The following is a 23338-nucleotide window of genomic DNA, read 5'->3' as shown; positions in this document are numbered from 1 at the left end:
TTTCACAGGACAATGAGGAGAAAATGAGAATATTTCATATTTCATATAATAAAATACCAAATAAATAGTGAGTGAGTGATGTCATACAGTTACCGCATTTGCATACCAATCGGAATGTGCATATTAACTGTTTTGTGAAATTAAGCGAAACTTTAAAATGTCATAACTTTCTTATTTTACATCCGATTTGGGTGAGATTTTCATTGTTATGCTTGTTGGATTGGGGTTGGATTTTTCTTTTTTTTATCAACTTTTTGTTGGGGTGGACTTGTCCTTTTCTTGTTAACCTGTGGTTATTGGTTAATAACATATGTAGGACCCCCTGAAAAATCGTGGGGGTGTTTAAGCTTAAGCGCCTTCTCAGTGTCATGCAAATATAATGTATGACTATTGATTTGAATAAACGTGCACCAGACCAAAAATCTAAATAAATAAATAAAAATCCTGTGGTATTCCATAATCTCAGATCAGAGTTATAGAGAGCGTTCCATAATAAATTTATATTCTCAGCAAAACATGGCTGACGTATCTCGGAAAAAAGCCCATTTAAAACATGCAAAAAGGAGGCTTGAAGCTCTAAATTTCTTGTCTAACATTTCACTCGACGGGACTCTACCTTCTAAGGAAACGTCTGAAACATCTAACAAAGAAAATGATAAATTTGATGCAGAGAATGGCACCGATTTGGGGACCAAATGTCTGGAGAGTTCTCGCAGCGAGAAGAACGCAGCAACTGGAGGAATATCTACCGGGCCAGTGCCGGGGTTGAATCAAGCTAGGTCTATGGTGGACACGCCCAATAGCAGCACGGGGAATCGAGGTCGAAGCCGAAGTAGGCGAACGTCCGGTGGCGGTGGAGAAAAGAGTCCTCCATTCAGCTCTTACAAACATGATTCACCCTTTTATCATTCAAGGTAAAAATGACATCAGAGACTGTAATGTAAATTGTAATCATGATCATCATGACATTGATCATGTTGATTAATAACATTAATCATTATTATGACATATATCATGTTTTTGTTTTGTTTTTGTTTTTTTTACAAAATGTTACTGTTAGGATGGCATGGCCATGGATTGGGGGCAGTCTGGGGGGTCGGGTGTCCGGAAACTAATATATTTATATAACTTTAAGTGAATGAAGCCTTCTTTTTTGTCTTTGGATTTGAACACTAAGATTAGAATATGAATTCAATTTGTAGTCATATTTTGTTCTGTATAATATTTCCAAACATTTTGTAGTAAAAATTGCTTAAGTTAAAGGGGAATGAAACCTTGGGACAAGTAGGCTTGTGTGAAAACAGAAAAATCAAAGATTAAGAACAGAGAAAGTTTGAGAAAAATCAGACAAATAATGAGAAAGTTATGAGCATTTGAATATTGCAATCACTAATGCCATGGAGATCCTCATATTGGCAATGCGACAAGGATGTGTGATGTCACATGTGAACAACTTTTTCGTTGATGGACTATAAAATACCCCCAAAATGTATTTTTTTGCTTTTCCTTTTGGTGATACAATTCTTTATCCATTTGTATTCTTTAAAAAGCTGTATTACATGCCCTCCTATAGAAAGAACACATGATCTACTGAAAAATGTGATAAAACTAAAAGAGGCAGTTTAAGTGAAATATATACTAAAGTAATGGGGAGAGTTGTTCACAAGTGACATCACACATCTTTGTCGCATTGCCAATGTGAGGATCTCCATAGCATTAGTGATCGCAATATTCAAATGCTCATAACTTTCTCATTATTTGTCTGATTTTTCTCAAACTTTCATTGATCTGTTTCTTTGATTTTTCTGTTTTCACACAACCTATCTTGTTCCAAAGGTTTCATTCTCCCTTAAATTTCGCTTGTAAATTTTTCCAAATGACTTTCTATTTCTAAACTTGATCGTTTGGACATACCTGTACAACCTGTCCGGACACATGACTGGGTACATGTATACTAGGGTGGGGCTGGGGGGTAGTCTTGAGGACGCAATGATGATGACTTTTAAAATAATGAAATATACTTCTTCATCATTGACGTCTTGACACTCTTCCCATAGTCGCAGAAGAGAAGAACCAAAACAAAGATGGATTTCCCTCGGAAATCAAACAAAAATCACTTGAATTTTATGAATTTCATTGATTTTTACACCTTCCTACGCCTAATGCGTAGGAAGGTTTTAAAAATTATAATATAAAAATGTGAAAAAATTAAGGTTTCTTACCTAACTGATGCCGAGTAGACCCCTCGATCCACATGTAAACAACGTAAGTACAATAGCATCGACCCTTGAACCGCTTATGTATGACGTACCTCCGGCTAGCGATGCCGTTCTGATCAATAATTTGTAGAAAAAAATATTTCGCAAATGTTAAAATTTATCACGTAATTATAAAACTCAAAACTAGGCTGGGGGTCACTGACAAGGCCAGGGTTCATGCCGCCACACAGAGAAAAATCAAGCCATAGATGATAGAATTTGTGTGTTGTGGATGCCAGAAGTGGCGCCGCAGCACGCACGACCCACTAATAAAAGTCCACTGCCAAACGCGGTTCCTTGTGCAAGGTTAGTACTATAGTAGGCCTAGACCTTTCTATTAATCTTGCACAAGTGTGAGTGGGTGGGGGGTCTAACGAGTTGGGCACTTGCTCACTGCTACCACCCTGCCTGTGGGAATCTAAAATTGTAGACCTAGTCACCTATGGCTGGCTATGTGCAGTATACAAAACTCATTAAAAAATTCATTTAATGCCACTGTTGTAACCAAAAGGGGAGGCAGCGTAGCTGTTGGTTAGAGCGCATGTTTTGGATAAATCGTAGATCTCAACGTGAGGGGTTTGAGTCCCGCTCATGCCGAAATGCATCTAACAAAAAATCTGATGCTATATAGCGTTGTGTGTTTACAAGCGTGCCTCACCACTGTATTCAGTCACCGTGTGAATGCAGTTGGCAAATGTTGGTCCCATGTAGACTATAGGAGAGTCATAACCTATGCACGTTAAAACCAATACACTATTCGTCAAAGAGTAGGGTGTTCACCCGGTGTATTGCACCTGCCGGTTGCGGCAAAATTCAGGTCAAGTCAATCTTGACGTTCATATACCATAATAATCAATGTGATGATTGTGGGAATTAACGGAAAGACAAGACAAGGGACCAATTTCCATACAGTTGCAATCTATTTTTCATTGGTAACGTGGCTGTCGTGGGGATGTTTGTATTCACTGGAGCGCTCAAAAACTTGAATTTTTTGCATATTTTTGTGCAGGCCCTCTACTGGTGGAAATTTAAATTTCAAGAAATTGTCATTTTTCAATCTATATTTTTAATTTAAAACAAATACTTAAAAGACTTGAATTTACTTAAGAACCAAGTTATATGATGAATAGTTGTAATGGAAACTGACAGTGTCAAAAAATCAAGCATTTGTCTCCCCCCAAAAAGAGAAAATAAGCTGAACATTGCCAACCTTATTTCCCCACACAGGGAATAGTAACAGAGAGCAAGCATTGAATGAGTGGGTCTAGGATTAGATCCAGTCTATGTACAATATAATTTCTTAGAAAGTCCAAGAAATCTATTTGTCTTGTTTTTCTGTTGATGACCACAATCAAAGTGTTGATTTATTTGTCATAAATAATCCATCAAAGTATTCTTCAACATCTAAGTAAAACATCGTGAAAATAGCTTAAAATTTACATGAAGTCCATTTAACTTCTGAAAAAGAAGCAAAATAAAGCATCTTTATCAAGTTTATGAGCTGTAATAATTCATCTATAGACGTACATGTAGCTTGCTCAAGGGAGACCCCACTCAGCTGTGTGTGGTGCGCGCACACATATTAACCCTATAGCACCTACAGATTCCTATGCATAATGGCAATTACTCACTGGAGGAAACAATAAAACTGGTAATAAGTAGGCATTGTTCCAAACGAATTGAAATAGTTTTTTATAAATTTACTTTTGTTCATTACAAGTTATATTTATTTTGTAGCATAGGACCTGTTGAATAGAATGGTACATGTCAAAGTTCAATCAGATGTACGAATATTGACCTTTGACAATCGTTTGCAGAGCGAGAAGAAAAAAAACAAAAGTTCGGGTTTCAGCCGCCCCAGTCCCACGCCTTCAAAAAAATGTAAAGTATCACTGACAGAATACTAAAGTTTTCGCCAAATCTTGGATCAAATATGTCAAAAATTAATTCCAACTCACATCTAGATGTCACTCTGTGTGATATTCAACGTTTTGATGAACATATAGCAACGCCCGAGCTTCTTCGGCGAAGTAAGTGGTTTTCCGAGACATGGACGCAGCCATCTTTGCTGAGATCGACTGCGCAACAGTCTGGAACTTGCTACACACCGATGCATGTCAATCGGTTTTTGTCTCACCTGCATAGCAGAGTGAGACTATAGGCGCCGCTTTTCCGACGGCGACGGCGGCGGCGGCGTCAACACCAAATCTTAACCTGAGGTTAAGTTTTTGAAATGACAGCATAACTTAGAAAGTATATGGACCTAGTTCATGAAACTTGGCCATAAGGTTAATCAAGTATTACTGAACATCCTGCCTGAGTTTCATGTCACATGACCAAGGTCAAAGGTCATTTAGGGTCAATGAACTTAGACCATGTTGGGGGAATCAACATCAAAATCTTAACCTAAGGTTAAGTTTTTGAAATGTCATCATAAATTAGAAAATATATGGACCTAGTTCATGAAACTTATACATAAGGTTAATCAAGTATCACTGAACATCCTGCATGAGTTTCACGACACATGACCAAGGTCAAAGGTCATTTAGGGTCAATGAACTTTGGCCGAATTGGGGGTATCTGTTGAATTACCATCATAACTTTGAAAGTATATCGATCTGATTCATGAAACTTGGACATAATAGTAATCAAGTATTACTGAACATCCTATGCAAGTTTCAGGTCACATGATCAAGGTCAAAGGTCATTTAGGGTCAATGAACTTTGGCCAAATTGGGGTATTTGTTGAATTACAGCCATAAATTTGAAAGTGTGTTGGTCTAGTTCATAAAACTTGGACATAAGAGTAATCAAGTATCACTGAACATCCTGTACGAGTTTCAGGTCACATGATCAAGGTCAAAGGTCATGTAAGGTCAAAGAACTTTGGCCACGTTGGGGGTATTTGTTGAATTGCCATCATATCTCTATAAGTGTATTGGTCTCATTCATAAAACGTGGAAATACGAGTAACCAAGTATCACTGAACATCTTGTGCGAGTTATAGTAGTTTTCAAAATCAGCACTGCTGCTATATTGAATCGCGTGATGCAGGTGAGACGGCCAGAGGCATTCCACTTGTTCTCTATTATACTCAATAGGAGCATACACTTTTCTATGCAGATCTATATAGCAGCCAACCTATACGGTATGCACACGCAATATTACCACGGTAAATCATAGACAATAGATACTATAGCGCAAAGAAAATGTACGGGCGGTTAAGGGCGGTTCAGTGTGTAATAGGAAGGGCGGTCTCGGGCGGTTCAGGTGCTATAGGGTTAAACTTAACTGAAAAATCTTTTGTTTTGGTGGCGTTTTCCTCAGGGAAAGAGTTCCTTATTGCGACAGCCACCCTAACCCTTACCCCAATATATATTTTTTTTCACTTTGGGTGGCTGTCGCGAAAGGAACTCTTCCCTTTTTTGGTCCTCCTCCTACACAGATGGAAGACTCCCATAGGACTTGTAATGGTTTTCGTTCACTCAACGCTTAAGTACTCTGTCTAAGGGGAATAGGGTGTGCTACATTACCCTCTTCTCCCTTTAAATCCTCCGTAAAGCTTGCATGGAACAATTGACAGGGCATTTAATATTCATTCCCTTTTTAAATTTTCTGCTCAGCAGTAGCTTCTCAGGATCCAGTGAATACTCCAAGAGGCGTCTCTTTCACCACCAGCAGTCCATGGACTTCTCGGGCTCACTCACCTTGGTAACCGAGGGAGAGACTTGCATGCTTCCCTCGTCACAAGCGACGTGCTCCGTTGAGTCTCCGAAAGAGCGCTCCCCTCCCTCTGGATTTCAGTTACCTGTGTCTAAAACATTCCGTCGGCGCATGTGTAGAAATGAAAGGTATTAGATTGTTTCATTGATCAAAGTGAAAACTTTCTATTGAACAGCTGATTCATTTTTTTTGTTACAGATCATATTATTAACTAGTTAATCAATGTTTGTTTGTATTTGAAATAAACTGGTTTCGTATTTGTAGAGGTAAATAAGATGAAAATTTGGGTCCTCATTAAATTATTTTGGACCAATATGAATCTTTTGATTTTTACTTTCTTATCCAGAAATCATTCATTTTGTTTGTTGTCAATAAAACGCTGACTGATTTCTCTCCCTTCAGAATGTTGCTAGTTACACCACACCATTCGCCCTTTGTGATGTACTCTCTCTTGCCATACACCAGGCGAAGTCAACTTGGTATTTACAGGTAAGAAAGTACTTGTAGTTTTGCTGAATTGCAATTATTATTGTTCAATGAAATTGGTATTATTAATCAAAATTATTGTAAATTTGAATTGGTATTGCAAATCCGAATTGCTATTGTCAATTGAAATTATCCTCCATGTGCAGTTAAGGCCATTTGTCAATAGTTAGTGCTGCTTAATTTAGTGCTCAGGAATCCCACTATGTGACTTCATTGGAGCTATTATGCAATCCCAATTTTTTTTGTCTATGGTGAAAATATGATGATTTGCAATGCCTAAGGACACGAGTCTGATTCGTGACAATATACCTCATACATGTATTTTTTATTCAATGGCATTCTCGCCCTTCTGGCTGCAATACTTGAATGAATTACCTCTCCATTCTTGAATCAATGACCACAGGAAGGAATCAGAAGCCGGGTCTTTTGCAAGGACAAGACGAACGTCCGGGAGTAAACCTCTGACAGTCAGAAGCGATGACTTCCTGGCCAAGTTGGATGGTGTGGAGCTTGGGGATGAAGGGACTGTAAGCAACCAAAACAATTTCCATACTTTTTTGTGTGTATGGTTCTGTTTGTACAGACATGTATCAATCAGATATATGATTATTATCTACATCCAACCGACCTTAATGTCACCCCATCCGGAAGAAGTGACCAGGTCTTGAACCTCTGACTTTACTACATCAACTTGTAACTTCCTCACGTAGTTTGCATTACAGGTTCATGTCACGACACCCACAATATCCAATCTGAGTCACCATTGGTGTTTTTATATCTAACTTAAACTTAATAAATTAGCGTGCTCAACCATGGCAGAAGCATCAATTTTAATTAGCGCACTCTGACAAAAGCGTGTATTAGCATTGGACATTTTTTTAAACATATGCAGTAAATAGCGTAAATTATACGGGAGTTTATCTGATGGTTTTCAAAACCACCTGAGTGAATCCTGGCCATTATGTTGGACACTCCTTTATGGCTTCCCTCAAAATGATAATGATCATAATGATAAGAATAAATGATATCCTTATGTTCTATCCTAACAGGTTGTATCATTCAGTCACTTCTTGGTGCCCAACAGAGAGATCAGTTTGATCCTGTATCGTAGGCACCTCCAGGAGCGTGAACAACTCTCCTCGGCCTCCCCTCACTCTCCTGCCATACGCAAGATGACCCTCACCAATGTCTCACCGCTCCAGTGGGACAAAAGTAAGAATTCACGCTCTTTCTTCATGTTTCAGAGATTTATGTCCATTAGTAAGAATTTCCTAATTGCATTTACAAATTTCCCCTCCAATCTTAACAGAAATATATAGTGAACAATGCATTCATGTGCTCATGCTGCCTCGGATTTTATAGAATAAACTCCCAAACTCATTGATATTGAAATCAATTCAACAAAGCGAACTCAGCTACTTGTTTTTGTCTCACCTGCATAGCAGAGTGAGACTATAGGCGCCGCTTTTCCGACGGCGACGGCGGCGTCAACACCAAATCTTAACCTGAGGTTAAGTTTTTGAAATGACAGCATAACTTAGAAAGTATATGGACCTAGTTCATGAAACTTGGCCATAAGGTTAATCAAGTATTACTGAACATACTGCCTGAGTTTCATGTCACATGACCAAGGTCAAAGGTCATTTAGGGTCAATGAACTTAGACCATGTTGGGGGAATCAACATCAAAATCTTAACCTAAGGTTAAGTTTTTGAAATGTCATCATAACTTAGAAAATATATGGACCTAGTTCATGAAACTTATACATAAGGTTAATCAAGTATCACTGAACATCCTGCATGAGTTTCACATCACATGACCAAGGTCAAAGGTCATTTAGGGTCAATGAACTTTGGCCGAATTGGGGGTATCTGTTGAATTACCATCATAACTTTGAAAGTTTATGGATCTGATTCATGAAACTTGGACATAATAGTAATCAAGTATTACTGAACATCCTGTGCAAGTTTCAGGTCATATAATCAAGGTCAAAGGTCATTTAGGGTCAATGAACTTTGGCCAAATTGGGGTATTTGTTGAATTACAGCCATAAATTTGAAAGTGTGTTGGTCTAGTTCATAAAACTTGGACATAATAGTAATCAAGTATCACTGAACATCCTGTGCGAGTTTCAGGTCACATGATCAAGGTCAAAGGTCATGTAAGGTCAAAGAACTTTGGCCACGTTGGGGGTATTTGTTGAATTGCCATCATATCTCTATAAGTGTATTGGTCTAGTTCATAAAACGTGGAAATAAGAGTAACCAAGTATCACTGAACATCTTGTGCGAGTTATAGTAGTTTTCAAAATCAGCACTGCTGCTATATTGAATCGCGTGATGCAGGTGAGACGGCCAGAGGCATTCCACTTGTTTATGTACAGTGTTTGTTTTCTTAAGTATAACTTAAGAAGATTGCTCATAGCTTTAAAAACAGTTTCACAAAACTCCCACTTGACATCTTTGATATAGTTGAAGACGATTGGTCAAACTACGATCATCCTTCCCTCAACAAGTTTAGGACTCAGTTGAACTTGGCTAAATCAAATCGTAAGAAGATTGTTCGTAGCTTCACAAAGTTTCATGAAACCTACGCTTGATATCTTTGATATTGTTGAGGTCGATGGTCACACTGCTGACCATCCTTCCATCCCTCAACGAATCTCCATGTATTCCCCAGTTGAGCTTGATTCTAATCATTTATAAGATCATTCATAACTTTAAGAACAACTTTATGAAACACCCCTTTCTTTCCTTTGATACAGTTGAGGTCGATGGTCACACTGCTGACCATCCTTCCATCCCTCAACGAATTTCCATGTATTCCCCAGTTGAGATTGATTCTAATCATTTATAAGATCATTCATAACTTTAAGAAGAGCTTTATGAAACACCCCTTTCTTTCCTTTGATGCAGTTTAGGTCGATGGTCGCACTGCAGACCATCCTTCCCTCGCTCAACGAATCTCCATGTATACCCCAGTTGAGATTGATTCTAATCGTTCACAAGATCATTCATAACTTTAAGAAGAGCTTTATGAAACACCCCTTTCTTTCCTTTGATACAGTTGAGGTCGATGGTCACACTGCTGACCATCCTTCCCTCGCTCAACGAATCTCCATGCATACCCCAGTTGAGATTGATTCTAATCATTTATAAGATCATTCATAACTTTAAGAAGAGCCTTATGAAACACCCCTTTCTTTCCTTTGATACAGTTTAGGTCGATGGTCACACTGCTGACCATCCTTCCATCCCTCAACGAATCTCCATGTATACCCCAGTTGAGATTGATTCTAATCGTTCATAAGATCATTCTTAACTTTAAGAACAACTTTATGAAACACCCCTTTCTTTCCTTTGATACAGTTGAGGTCGATGGTCACACTGCTGACCATCCTTCCCTTGCTAAACGAATCTCCATGTATTCCCCAGTTGAGATTGATTCTAAACGTTTATAAGATCATTCATAACTTTAAGAAGAGCTTTATGAAACACCCCTTTCTCTCCTTTGATGCAGTTTAGGTCGATGGTCGCACCGCAGACCATCCTTCCCTCGCTCAACGAATCTCCATGTATACCCCAGTTGAGATTGATTCTAATAATTCATAAAATCATTCAAAGAGCTTATGAAACACCCCTTTCTTTCCTTTGATACAGTTGAGGTTGATGGTCACACTGCTAATCATCCATCTGTCAACAAATCTTCATATTTACCCCAGTCGAGCTTGATTCTAGTTGTTCACAAGATCATTCATAGCTTTAAGAAGAGCTTTATGAAACACCCCTTTCTTTCCTCTGATACAGTTGAGGTCGATGGTCAATGATGTCGATGATCATTCTACCCTTGCTCAACAAGTGTATGACCCAGTCCCTCTTGTTTCCTATCATTCACAAGAAGATTGTTCACAACTTTACAACAGTTTCATGAAACACTCACTTGATTTCTTTGATATAGTTGAGGTTGAAGTTAATGGTGACGCTGCTGATCATTCTTCCCTTGCTAAACAAGTTTATAACCCAGTCGTTCTTGATTCCTGTCATTCACAAGAAGATTGTTCATATGTTTACAAACAGTCTCATTAAACACCCCCTTATTCCCTTTGATATAGCTGAAGTCATCAATTCCTGATCATCCATCCCTCGCTCAACACATGTCCATGATGAGTTTGATTCCAATCATTCCTAAGAGTAAGATCATTCATAACTTTGTGAAAATCTGTTTATGAAATATCCCCTTGTTCCTTTGCATACAGTTGAAGTCGATGGTCACACTACTGATCACCCATCCCTCGCTCAACGAATCTATGACCCTGGTGAACTTGACGATCCGGAACTCAGTCTCGGAAAGCATCGCAAACTTCTTACTTTTTCATCGTATATGGTGAGTCGTCTTTCATTTATTTTCATTTTAATGAAATGGAATACTGGCATGCACTTTAAGGGGGTTTTACCAAAACTGAAGCTGGGCTTTGAAACAGATTCTAAATGTTTTTGCCAATTCTCTTTTTCACCCAGTGTTAAAGAGGTGTATACTGATTACTTTTCATTGTCAATATAGGAAACATACATGTATTACCCTTTCAGTGCATGAATGACAGAAACTCAAACATTTGAATTAGCTAGGTCTCCAACAAGTGTCCAATATTCCAAGTGTAAAAGAAAATGTATAAAAAAATGATTTTTTTTTCAATCTATTGTATATGCTTGTATATGAAAATTGCAGGTTTCATTCTGCTGCTTTTCCATACATTGTCGTGACCATTCCACTGTTATTGGTAAAGTTCAATAGTAACTGTTATTTTTGTTTTCATCTACTTCCCAGGTATCTGTTGTGGATTACACCAAACCGTCAGAGCTGAAGAAGGAACTGAATAATAAATTCAAAGAACGATTTCCAAACATCGATCTTAGTCTGAGTAAACTACGAAGGTAGGAGGTGTTCATTGTTAGGATATTACAGTCAAACCTTTCTATAATGACCACTTGGGGGAAACATGGGCACGTCGTGGTCTAGTGGTTTTGACTCTTGCCTTTCAAACAGAGGGTCGTGGGTTTGAATCCTAGCCGTGGCGTGTTTTCCTTCAGCAAGAAATTCATCAACACTGCTGCACTCAACCCAGGGGAGGTAAATGGGTACCGGCAGGAAGTAATTCCTCAAAAAGCTGTGTGCACCTGAATCGGTAGCGTAGCTTAGCCAGGTAATAATAATTGCAGGTCCCGCTGGGAGAACAGTTTTGGGAATTAGAGTGGCTACCCTGAGTAAATATGCCATTATTATTATTATTATTATTAACATGAAAAATGGTCTTTGTGAACTGAGGCCTGTAACACAAGATGTTAGCAATTAATCGCAAGTTTTGATTTTCACTTTTATAGTACAGTGTAGTCAACGAAATCAATCGTGAATAATTGTACCACAGCAAAGATACTACAAGGGGAAGAGCGGACACTTCGGCGACTTTTCGAAATGCTTGATAAATGCTCATGGGAAAGAATGCCCAATATCGTTGAGTAAGTAAACCTTCACACATCGGCACGCTGCTGCTGTGTATAAAAAATTTGGGGAAAATGAGAGAAGGGATTTTGGAGAGGGCTCAAGGGCGGTGTATGGGAATAATTCCACCTTTTATTACCCAGAAAACTCTGAAATATATTCATCTCTAATTTAAGAAAAATCTTAAAGTGTAATAATTGTCTATTCCTTCACCCCTTCACCATTTCTCTCATATGTTTTGTACACAACCATATCGCGATACGCAAAGGTAAAAAAGGGTCGGTACTTACTCAATGCTGTAGGGCACTCTTCCCGAGCGTTTCATTACGCGGTCTATGTACTGTCCGATCTTCCCCTTGTAGTATCTTTGACCACAGTGATTGCTAAGCTTTATGTTACAGGTTCCTGTAATAGAACTTATGCATCAACATCATCGCACCGCCATCTTAGAGGCTGAATCCATTGCCTTGCGTGCCTTGCATGCCTTGGTGATCTGCAGCTCTTATCAACTCTGTTTATGCGTATTCCTATATCCTCTGAGGGAGGGCGCTATAAGATTATGATGTCATATGCATAAGGTCTATGTTTCACCACGGACTGCTTCCCGGGGGGGGGGGGGGGCACTCGACCAAAAAAGTGGTAGGGGTGTGCCGCGGGCGAGACAAAAACGGGGGCCTTGGAGCGGGCTAATTGTAAAAAGGAGGGTCCTCGGAACGGGCTTCGGAACTACAAATGTTTGTGAAAACGGGGGTCCTTGGAACGGATCGCCAGCGTGTGATGAGTACGTATGCATCCCAATGGAACGGGCATGCGTGCATGATGAAGCTAGCGCGGCCTCCGCCGGGTGCGCTCGCCCAGAGGTGATGGTCGGACAGCCCTCTGCGGCCGCTTTTCACCAAAATTGCAGCTCCTTGTAGCAGATCAATGCGACCGGAACGGCGTAACGAAAAATATGCGAAGCTTTGGAGCGGATTTTTTTCTCGATAAGAAGAAAATGCTATGCTTTGGAGCGGCTTTCTTTGTTCTTTTTCTCAATAAGACAAAAATGCTATACCTTGGAACGGAAATTTGAGTGTAAAAATGGGGGTCCCCTCCGCGGCACATACCCACTATGCATTATATACTGAGTGCCCCCCCCCCCCCCCCGGGACTGCTTTCAAGGTGACAAAACTCATGGTCTCTGTATACAGTTTGTCCTTCTGTACAGGGAGTATCTAAACCAAGTTTGGCCATGCGTACATACAAGTGTATGAGGCAGATTGATATTTTGTGCATTGGTGGATGGTACATGTATGAGCAATTCCATGAAAAAATTGAAAAAACGAATGACATAGTTTTTCAAAATTATATGGATGTACATTTCCTACAGAATTTACTTCTTTTTTTTGTGGGGGGGGGGGGTTGTTATAATAAAATCACCTCCTTGAGCATAGCCATGGAGAAGCCATGGAGAATATGTTTCACCAAACTTTTTTGGCAGCTGTTATTATTCAATATGAAAGCGCATTGGGATATTAATGAAAGTACATTCCTCAGAGAAATTGTTTTGGTTATTACTTTGATTAATTTTTCAAGGTTAAAACATGAAATAAAGGTTTCATACAATTCTTTTCTTGATCCATAATCCTTTGACATTACCAATGGTTATGTCTTTGTATCTTTCTTGCCAATTTAAAGTGTTAGGTGAACAAGGTTTCATGAAAGGGGTCATTCAGTCCTTGGATCTTAGCCATCACCTAGGCTATGTCTATCATATCTTGCTTTCTTCCTTGCCAATTTAGAATGTGAAATAAAGAAGGATTCAGACAAATGTTGATTCAGTCCTTGGATCTTTGCTGTCACCGATGTGTATCATATCTTTCTTTCTTTATTGCCAGCTTAAAACGTGAGATGAAGAAGGTTTCAGACAACTGTTCACTTGATCCGTGGATCTTGGCCGTCAGCTATGTCTATTTTGAGAAGCTTGTTATGCATCGGAAGATCAATAAGGAGAATCGGAAATCGTGCTCAGGTGAGGAGGGGAGAGAGTTTCATGAAAGTTCTGTCAGTGATTTTTCAATGAGAGGTGTTATAAGCTACTGCAAATCCTTGCACCCGATTGGCTGAAATCAAGTTAGTCAATTGAAATCTCTGACTTAACGTTTCATGAAATGCTCTCCATGTCATCAGATATTCTAATTCTTTGTCATGTGCATTATAAAGTCCACCATGACTATTAGATTGTGTTAGAAGATGATGGTAATATACTTGAAAATTAAAACATTGGATCAAAGTAGTAATTAAACAAGTTGATGTGTGTTCTCAATTTAGGATTAATTTATCCCTATATATCAGGAAATTCTTCCAAGCCAGTGGGGGGGGAGCTTATTTGATGATCATCACCCCCCCCCCCTCGATCATGAGTGCAACAGAAATTGGGGGAGCACATAATCTACAAAATTGTTTAGAAAATTGTAATTGTTAATTGTTCATGAATAACTTACATTCATTATATTTTAATGATTAATCAAATTGATTTGTTCATGAATTTATAATTCATAAATCTTTAAATAATGCTCCAACACTTCTTTTTCTTTTTCTATTGATTCTACATTTGTTCGACATTTGTAATTAGAACTTGTAATGATTGCATTTACTTTCTTGTGACACCCCTATAGAGATGAAATTTTAGTCGTATCTGACATTTGGATGTTTTCACTTAATGCTTTCGAAATAAATATGCTGATATAAATGATTTTAATTACACTGATTTGATCTTTTCCATCAGGTACTGCCCTTCTGCTTGCAGCCAAGTTGAACGATGTGAAAGGAGCTGATCTACAAAACCTTATCAAGGTAGGTTTCTTTACATCCTTTCACATATTGTTTATTATACCTTATATTGGATGTTCTAATTGAAATTTCTCTAAATTTGACCCATGAGGAACATCCATGATACACACCCCCCCCCCTCCCATCATCTAATCCCATACTGTTAAAAAGCAGTTCATTTATTAAAGAGTGATTGAAAAAACCTATCTAGGTAAATGCTTATTTTATTTTTTCCATCATTTACAAACTTTCCAATATATTGGATGATACGCAGCCAAGGTATACCGGTACACAATAAAAATCATGATTTTTTTATGAATTTGAACAAAAAACTGCTGACTTTGTTTCTATAATGGCTTGAATGTTCAATCTCTTATATTGATATTTAATTCTACAAAACATGCATTACTTAAAAAAACAAAAAAAGAGAATAATTTAATTAATTAGAAAAACATAAATGCATGACAAATTGCAGAACAATACAAAGCAAGAACCTTGAAGAAATACTCTCCCCAAAAAGCGTACATGCTGCCCTGGAGAGGGCTGTGCTGTGTCAGGTGCTGCCAGTGCTTCAGGTGATCCTGTGGTGGTATACTTGGTGCACTATATACAGAGTGCGGTGTGTGGGTGGTGCGTGTTTGTCCCCCTTCAGCATCTTAAGAGGATGAATGTGACCCTAGTCTAATTTCACCTACCATAATGTGAGGTTCGTTTGTTTCATTTTTCAGGAAATTGAGTCCGTGTTTCGGGAGAGCCTTAAGACCCTCATCGCCTTTGAGTTCCCGATCCTGGTCGCCCTGGAGTTCTCACTCCATGTCCCTGAACATGAAGTAATGCCCCACTACAAACGTATCATCCAACAATCATGACACCACAATTCACCAACACAGCTACACCTGGGGCGGTATTCTGAGGTCATTTTATCTTTAAAATTTTTCATTTTATCTCTTAAAATGAAATTGATATTCTCAGATTACATTTTATCTCTCAGATAAAATTTAAAATTTTATCTTGCGTATCTATGATGATACGCAACAGAGCAGTGGCTATGTAGACATACCCATCGCGTATCTGGCCATTGCAACGCGGGTGATGTGCTTGCACCCAAGTTACTTTGAAGAAAAAATAAAATAACCTTAAAAGAGGGTAGGGGCTATTTTATCTCCGCGACGTTGATTTCGTCAATATTTCTAGGTGAATAAACTCCAAATATTGGCATGAAAATTAAGAAAAATGATATATTCATTGAGAACAACACCTTAAAGTTATTCCTGTACAATCAGGAAGCATTTCATAAGACTTTTCTTGACTAATATTGTCTTTGAAATGATGCTTGAAAAGATGCGACATAGACTTCGAATAAAAATGAGAGTCTTGCCATTTTTGTTAAAAAGAAATCTCTGTAAAGACGCGCAAGCGTATAGTGCAAGCGTATTGAAGTCAATAAATTGACGCAATCTCACTCCTTCGCCACACCTAGCGGAATGGATTTCCATTGGTTGAGTGATATGAGAGAGCTATAAAAGCGCGTTTCTAATTGGATATTGATTGAAAAATAGGTGTGTCTTACGGAGATAAAATGAAGATAAAATTGTTCTCAGAATACCAATTCGGAGAGATTTTAAGGGTATTTTATCTCACTGATTTTAACGGAGATAAAATATTTTATTTCATCTGAGATAAAATGGATCTCAGAATACCACCCCAGGGCCCCGTCTTACAAAGAGTTGCAATTGATCTGATCAACCACAACTATGGAAAGCCAGCAACATCAACATTTAAAATGGCTGTTCGCTCAAAAATGTTTTCTAGATATGCTATAAATTCATATATTCATTGCTTTTTTAAATTTCAGTGTGCTTCTTTTTGTGTACAAAGGACATTGTGCAAATTTTTTTTAGAAAAACTATGACATCGATGGATTTCCATACAGTTTGTGTTGATCGGATCAATCGTGACTCTTTGTAAGACGGGCCCCAGTATACAGTTGCATTCAGATTTTAGCTGTAGCTGATGGGATTCAGTAAGACTGAGAATCTGATTTAGCAACTAAGAAAGGGTAACCAGGGTCTCATAACACAGAAGTTAGCGATTAATTGTACGATTGATTTTCATGATTGATTGCACATTGTAGTCAATGCAATCAATCATAGAAAAATTTTCTACAATCATTGCTAAGCTTTGTGTTACGGGCCCCAGTTGTTCCTATAGCCATGCATAAAAGCTCTATGAAATGTAACCCTGGTCTAACATACAGTATCTGAGCCTAGCTTGTAAGATTTTGTTGGCACTACATGTCATAATACAAAATGTTATGTTTCAAGTTGACAAGGGGACAGTCTTAACTTTGACTAGCCCATGTTGATATTAGACCAATTGATCATTGGACCAAATGGTAATTAGACCATTTTGAGTTTTAGACCAATCAGGGTTAGCCATACTGGTGCCAAAATGATCCAGAATCAGACCAAACAGTACGAGACTATAAAGTGGATATATGCCTGTACAGAATATGTAAATCGTGGCCGATATATTACTTTTGTACCCTCTGGTCAGCTCATTTTCCCGGCATTAACATTGTTGTATGCAAAATCTGATCAGCATTATTTGTTAGCAATGAAGTATTCAGAGTTGTAGTAGAGTTCAGAGACCATTATGCAGTATGTGCATGATATCTTTATGGTTTCATACACAGCAATATGCCTAACATTACCAAAATACATGTAAGGTTTTTTTTTGTACTGCACAAAAACTCTTAAAGGGTAATAACTAGCAAATATATTGAAGTCTATTCTGTATTTACAAGATAGATGAAATAATAAACATGGTCAGTATTCAATATTTGAATATAGTTGCACTCCCCAAAATTGTAGTTGGTTTTTTTAAGGTGATGGAATGTGAGTAACAGCATGCTGAGAATATCACAAGATGTAATGATAGCATCTGTCTGATTTCTTTCAAACTTGAAAATCCATCCTTTACAAACTTCAAGAATGAGTTAAGGATGACACCAGTTCCAATTTGGTAAGACCTTATTCTTTGCAGTACATCGTTTATAGTATAGTACGGAGATAAGACAAATTACGATACTGCACAATCATTAGACATGAAAAATATATAATAATGATAATAATAATAAACATTAATTTGTATAAGGCAGCTTTTATATGGATATATTCAGCTGCGCTTGTTCAGAGCTCTTTTTACTTATGTCTACACAGCATATTTTCTTAACTAAAGAGATATGTTTTCAATTTTGATTTGAAGAGAGTCAAGGATGGAGAGCTTCTTATGTCAATTGGCAGGTTATTCCATAGTTTGGGGGCAGCAAGTGCAAATTCAGCTTATATTATTTTCAGTTCGGTATAAAATTAAATATGTGCTTAGCATAGCAATTACTAATAACAAAAATTGGGGATGGGTAAATGAGTATTTGGAGGGGGTTTGATATAATCCACAAACATGTATCAATATTTTGATTATTGAGATCCATAGAGACGATATTGAAATGTAATGTTCAGGTGAGGTACTGCATATACCAGGTACACCAGGCGTTATGGAATATGGAATATGGAATATGGAATATGGTTATGGAATATGCTTCCTCTCTCACTTCGCTCCATCAAGACATGTACTACTTTCAGAAATCACCTTAAGACATACCTATTTAAATTGTAGCTGATTTTTAATTGATTTTGTTGTATTCCATTTATGATTATAAGAAAGACGATTCATCCCTTCCCGTTCTCTGGCTGTTCATGTGGGACCCGGTGTCCTCAGATTGCTAGAGCTCCTGTAAGTTATGTACTGACTGGGTTTACCCCTTAAATTGTCAGTGAACGGGGCAGCTAGAGGGCACTGGGTTCCGCATGATGATGGGCTGATGGATGGGTTGGGGTGAATGAAGCAGATGTGAAATTATTATTCTTACATTGTACTTGTTCATGGTTCTTGTGTAGTATTTATATAAATTTCTATAAAATCTCATTTTTCCATTGTAAAAGAGAACTGTTGCTCGGCTAGCGCCATGAGCGTCTGCTGACGGTGTGCGCGCTCTACAAATATACGCTATTATTATTATTATTATAACATACATGTATTCAGAGAAAAGGTAACATCTTAATCAACCATCTTCAGGATGAAACTAATATATGCGCTTAGACACGTCGTTCCGATGTATGAAGTGCTATATAAAAGCGGATTATTATATTATATGTAATTTTTAGTATATATGAATATGAGCACGTTCCAAGTCCATCTCTTGTCTTGGACAAATTGAGTATAAATCATGGGAAGGTGTTGTCTATATTAGTTCTTGTGTATGCACAACCAAAATTCTGTTTACAATGTGCTTTACAATATCAACAGAAGAGATATCAAAACAAAATGTTCAAAATTTGAATAGCAATATGCATTTTTTTAATATTAATTTCATTTATTTTCTTTCCATTTTTCACATACAAATAAAAAATACATAAATACAAATACATAAATACAATTACAAACAAAAGTAAGGACCTTACATTTGCAACAATTGGGTAATGTAAATTATATGAACAAAATACAATACTTATATCATCATTTTATAAAACTAACATTCTTGAAAGTATGAGTATTCGTGTGTATGTAAAAAAAGAAAGGGGTGAAATGAAAAGAGAGACCAGCTGAGAAGCATGGCTTGTTGGACGCTGATCTCTCGAATACCTAAATAATGTAAATAACGTAATATAATTTGGTAAATGATCATTCAAATCAAAGGAACGTAAATAGTAGGATAATCGCTGAAAGTGTGGAAGATAAATGCATGGTCATGGTCATGGATGATAAAAAAAAATTGCTTATAGTTGAAGATTTTTGTTAAAATGAAAAAAAAACATTTGTAACTCTTTGCATGCTTAAATAAAAATAAAACATTTGTAACTCTTTGCACGCTTAAATGACAAATGTAAGTTCATATAGTAAACCAGCTTGTATAAAATCTACACAAGGATAAGTTCTATTAATTTTACCCCTGAATTCTAAATGAATGAAAAACTTGCCAAAATCCTCCTTTGACATTATACAACAAAATTTCATTTTTAATTTCATTTTTTGATTACCCTAAATAAGCTATCATGGGTTTATGCTACAGTAACACCAATAAAAGCAACTCTAGAATGATTCAAATTTATTATCTTATTTTGAATGACATAGCATCAGTTGGTTTGGTGTCAGTTCGGTTTGGGTGACTGTAATATCGGGTCATTCTTATAGCCATGTCTTCAATTGGACATTATAATTCGAATGTGTAGAGAGAGTAGATGATTGTTGCAACAAGTAAAAACAGATTATATGTATGTTGTAAATTTGTACATATATCAGAGAAATGCCAGCTATTGTTAATAAGTGCAATATTTATGTTTTGCTATAAAATGTTTGTTATGTGAAGCAAGAAGTTCTGACTTCCATGAATAAAACGAATCATATGAAAAAAAAATCGAACCAGACTTATCTATGATGCATGGCTGTACACGTATGTCCTTTCTCCCATTTCTTTTATTTTTGGAAAATACTTCAGACCACTTTAACTATTCAGTGATTTATGACTCATGTCATAGCCATACCACTCAAAACAGGGGGATAGTCGGTAAGCCCCCCGCCCATGGAAATGAGTAATTAAATAATATAAATGAATTTAAGACTGAATGAACGAACGAATGAGCGGATCGATGGATGAATAAATGAGAGAGTGAGTGAGTGAATGAATAAATAAGTACGTAAATATACAAACAAGCAAAAGAAGGATAAATGAAATTATGATTTTGAAAATAAAAGTGTAATGAATAAATCACGAAGATGTGTTAGTGAACTGATCTACCAGCTGGCATTGCATAACATATGTAAAATTGCCTTTCTCCATTCTAGATACCGAGCGCCTAACAAAAAGGCAGAAGGTCCAATTTTGATAAGTCTTTGGTATGCCTCGGCTGGGGATCGAATCCTCGACCTCGCGTTCATGAGGCAGGCGCTCTTCCACTAAGCCACGATGCCCGGTAAATAATAAGAAAGTTCCTTTAAAATTCGCAAGGAATCGATCACGTTATCCACTATTTCTTTTGTAAATTGTGATATGAAATAATAAATAAAGTATCATTTTTTTCACTCATGATGTCAAGCAAGGCTTGATTCCTCCTTACAAAAATTGTGCCCTTAGGATTATCTGTATTTAGCAAAAAAACTATGTAATTATTATTGTTATTATTGTTATTATTATTATTATTACTATTATTTCAATTATTATATCAATTATTGTGGTGATCATACCTTAAATTATTGAGGGGATGATAGCATAGATCATCCCCCAACCTGAAATAGTGGGGATGTATCCCCACCCCCCCCCCCCCCGATCAACTTCCATGATTACTTTGGCATAAACGTGGAAATGTTACTATATTACTCTATCACCAACATCACCTCACTATCACCATCACGACCATCATTATGTCATCATCATCACCACCATAATCATCATCATCTTCATCATCACAATCGTCATCAATCATCATCATCATCACCACCACAATCATCATCATAATCGTCATCAACATTACCATTATGTCACCATCATCACCACCACCACCATCATCATAATCATCGCCATTACCAATACCACCACCACCACCATAATTATCATCATCACCACCACCACCACCAATCCACCACCATCATCATCATAATCGTCATCACCATCATCATAATCATCACCACCACCAATCTACCACCACCATCATCATCATCGTCGTCGTCGTCGTCAACATTACCATTATTTTTCTCTATTCATTCAGATCAACATGTTTCTTGGTTGTGACTTGCCCTTTGAATCTGTCTCTTCATGTTCCCTTTGATTTTCTCAATTTTTTAGAGATTATAATACACCTGTCAATATGCTAGAAAACTGTAATAATAGAACGTAATCGGGTGGGCAGCTGCAGAGATATATATTTTGTTTCCTTTTTTTTCTTTTCATTATGTCACGGTTGTTTGTAAAATGACACACTTTTCTTGCATTTACCCTCCCCCCCCCCCCCTCCAACTCTTCTGAATATGACAACTAGATCTTTCATTTGTAATACTCTATGTTATTCTATCACCAACATCGCCTCACTATCACAATCACGACCATCATTATGTCACCATCATCGCCATTACCACCACCACCACCACCATAATTATCATCATCACCACCACCACCAATCCACCACCATCATCATCATCACAATCGTCATCACTATCGTCATCATCATCATAATCATCACCACCACCATCATTATCATCATCGTCGTCGTCATCAACATTACCATTATTTTTCTCTATTCATTCAGATCAACATGTTTCTTGGTTTGGACTTGCCCTTTGAATCTGTCTCTTCATGTTCCCTTTGATTTTCTCAATTTTTTTGAGATTATAATACACCTGTCAATATGCTAGAAAACTGTAATAATAGAACGTAATCGGGTGGGCAGCTGCAGAGATATATATTTTGTTTCCTTTTTTTTCTTTTCATTATGTCACGGTTGTTTGTAAAATGACACACTTTTCTTGCATTTACCCTCCCCCCCCCCCCTCCAACTCTTCTGAATATGACAACTAGATCTTTCATTTGTAATACTCTATGTTATTCTATCACCAACATCGCCTCACTATCACAATCACGACCATCATTATGTCACCATCATCGCCATTACCACCACCACCACCACCATAATTATCATCATCACCACCACCACCAATCCACCACCATCATCATCATCACAATCGTCATCACTATCGTCATCATCATCATAATCATCACCACCACCATCATTATCATCATCGTCGTCGTCATCAACATTACCATTATTTTTCTCTATTCATTCAGATCAACATGTTTCTTGGTTTGGACTTGCCCTTTGAATCTGTCTCTTCATGTTCCCTTTGATTTTCTCAATTTTTTTGAGATTATAATACACCTGTCAATATGCTAGAAAACTGTAATAATAGAACGTAATCGGGTGGGCAGCTGCAGAGATATATATTTTGTTTCCTTTTTTTTCTTTTCATTATGTCACGGTTGTTTGTAAAATGACACACTTTTCTTGCATTTACCCTCCCCCCCCCCCCTCCAACTCTTCTGAATATGACAACTAGATCTTTCATTTGTAATACTCTATGTTATTCTATCACCAACATCGCCTCACTATCACAATCACGACCATCATTATGTCACCATCATCGCCATTACCACCACCACCACCACCATAATTATCATCATCACCACCACCACCAATCCACCACCATCATCATCATCACAATCGTCATCACTATCGTCATCATCATCATAATCATCACCACCACCATCATTATCATCATCGTCGTCGTCATCAACATTACCATTATTTTTCTCTATTCATTCAGATCAACATGTTTCTTGGTTTGGACTTGCCCTTTGAATCTGTCTCTTCATGTTCCCTTTGATTTTCTCAATTTTTTTGAGATTATAATACACCTGTCAATATGCTAGAAAACTGCAATATTAGAACCTAATC

General features: G+C 37.5%; 1 protein-coding gene across 2 annotated transcripts; it reads left to right on the top strand.

Moving 5' to 3' along the window:
* The first annotated feature begins 470 nt into the window (after window positions 1–470).
* On the top strand, window positions 471–16121 carry LOC129281017 (CDK5 and ABL1 enzyme substrate 2-like). 2 transcript variants are annotated; one of them, XM_064112209.1, is made up of 10 exons: window positions 471–914; window positions 5885–6109; window positions 6384–6470; window positions 6871–6994; window positions 7517–7679; window positions 10723–10850; window positions 11292–11398; window positions 13841–13974; window positions 14731–14798; window positions 15503–16121. In XM_064112209.1, exons 1-10 carry the CDS (start codon window positions 517–519, stop codon window positions 15641–15643), a joined length of 1575 nt encoding a protein of 524 aa, XP_063968279.1. In that variant the 5' UTR covers window positions 471–516; the 3' UTR covers window positions 15644–16121. The 2 variants fall into 2 exon arrangements, with proteins under 2 accessions (XP_063968279.1, XP_063968278.1); XM_064112208.1 differs by having other exon boundaries at window positions 477–914; window positions 5882–6109.
* The last annotated feature ends 7217 nt before the right edge of the window (window positions 16122–23338 follow it).

Source organism: Lytechinus pictus, chromosome 17 (assembly GCF_037042905.1).
Source record: "Lytechinus pictus isolate F3 Inbred chromosome 17, Lp3.0, whole genome shotgun sequence".
Taxonomy (NCBI): Eukaryota; Metazoa; Echinodermata; class Echinoidea; order Temnopleuroida; family Toxopneustidae; genus Lytechinus; species Lytechinus pictus.
This window is presented reverse-complemented; position numbering and strand designations above follow the sequence as displayed.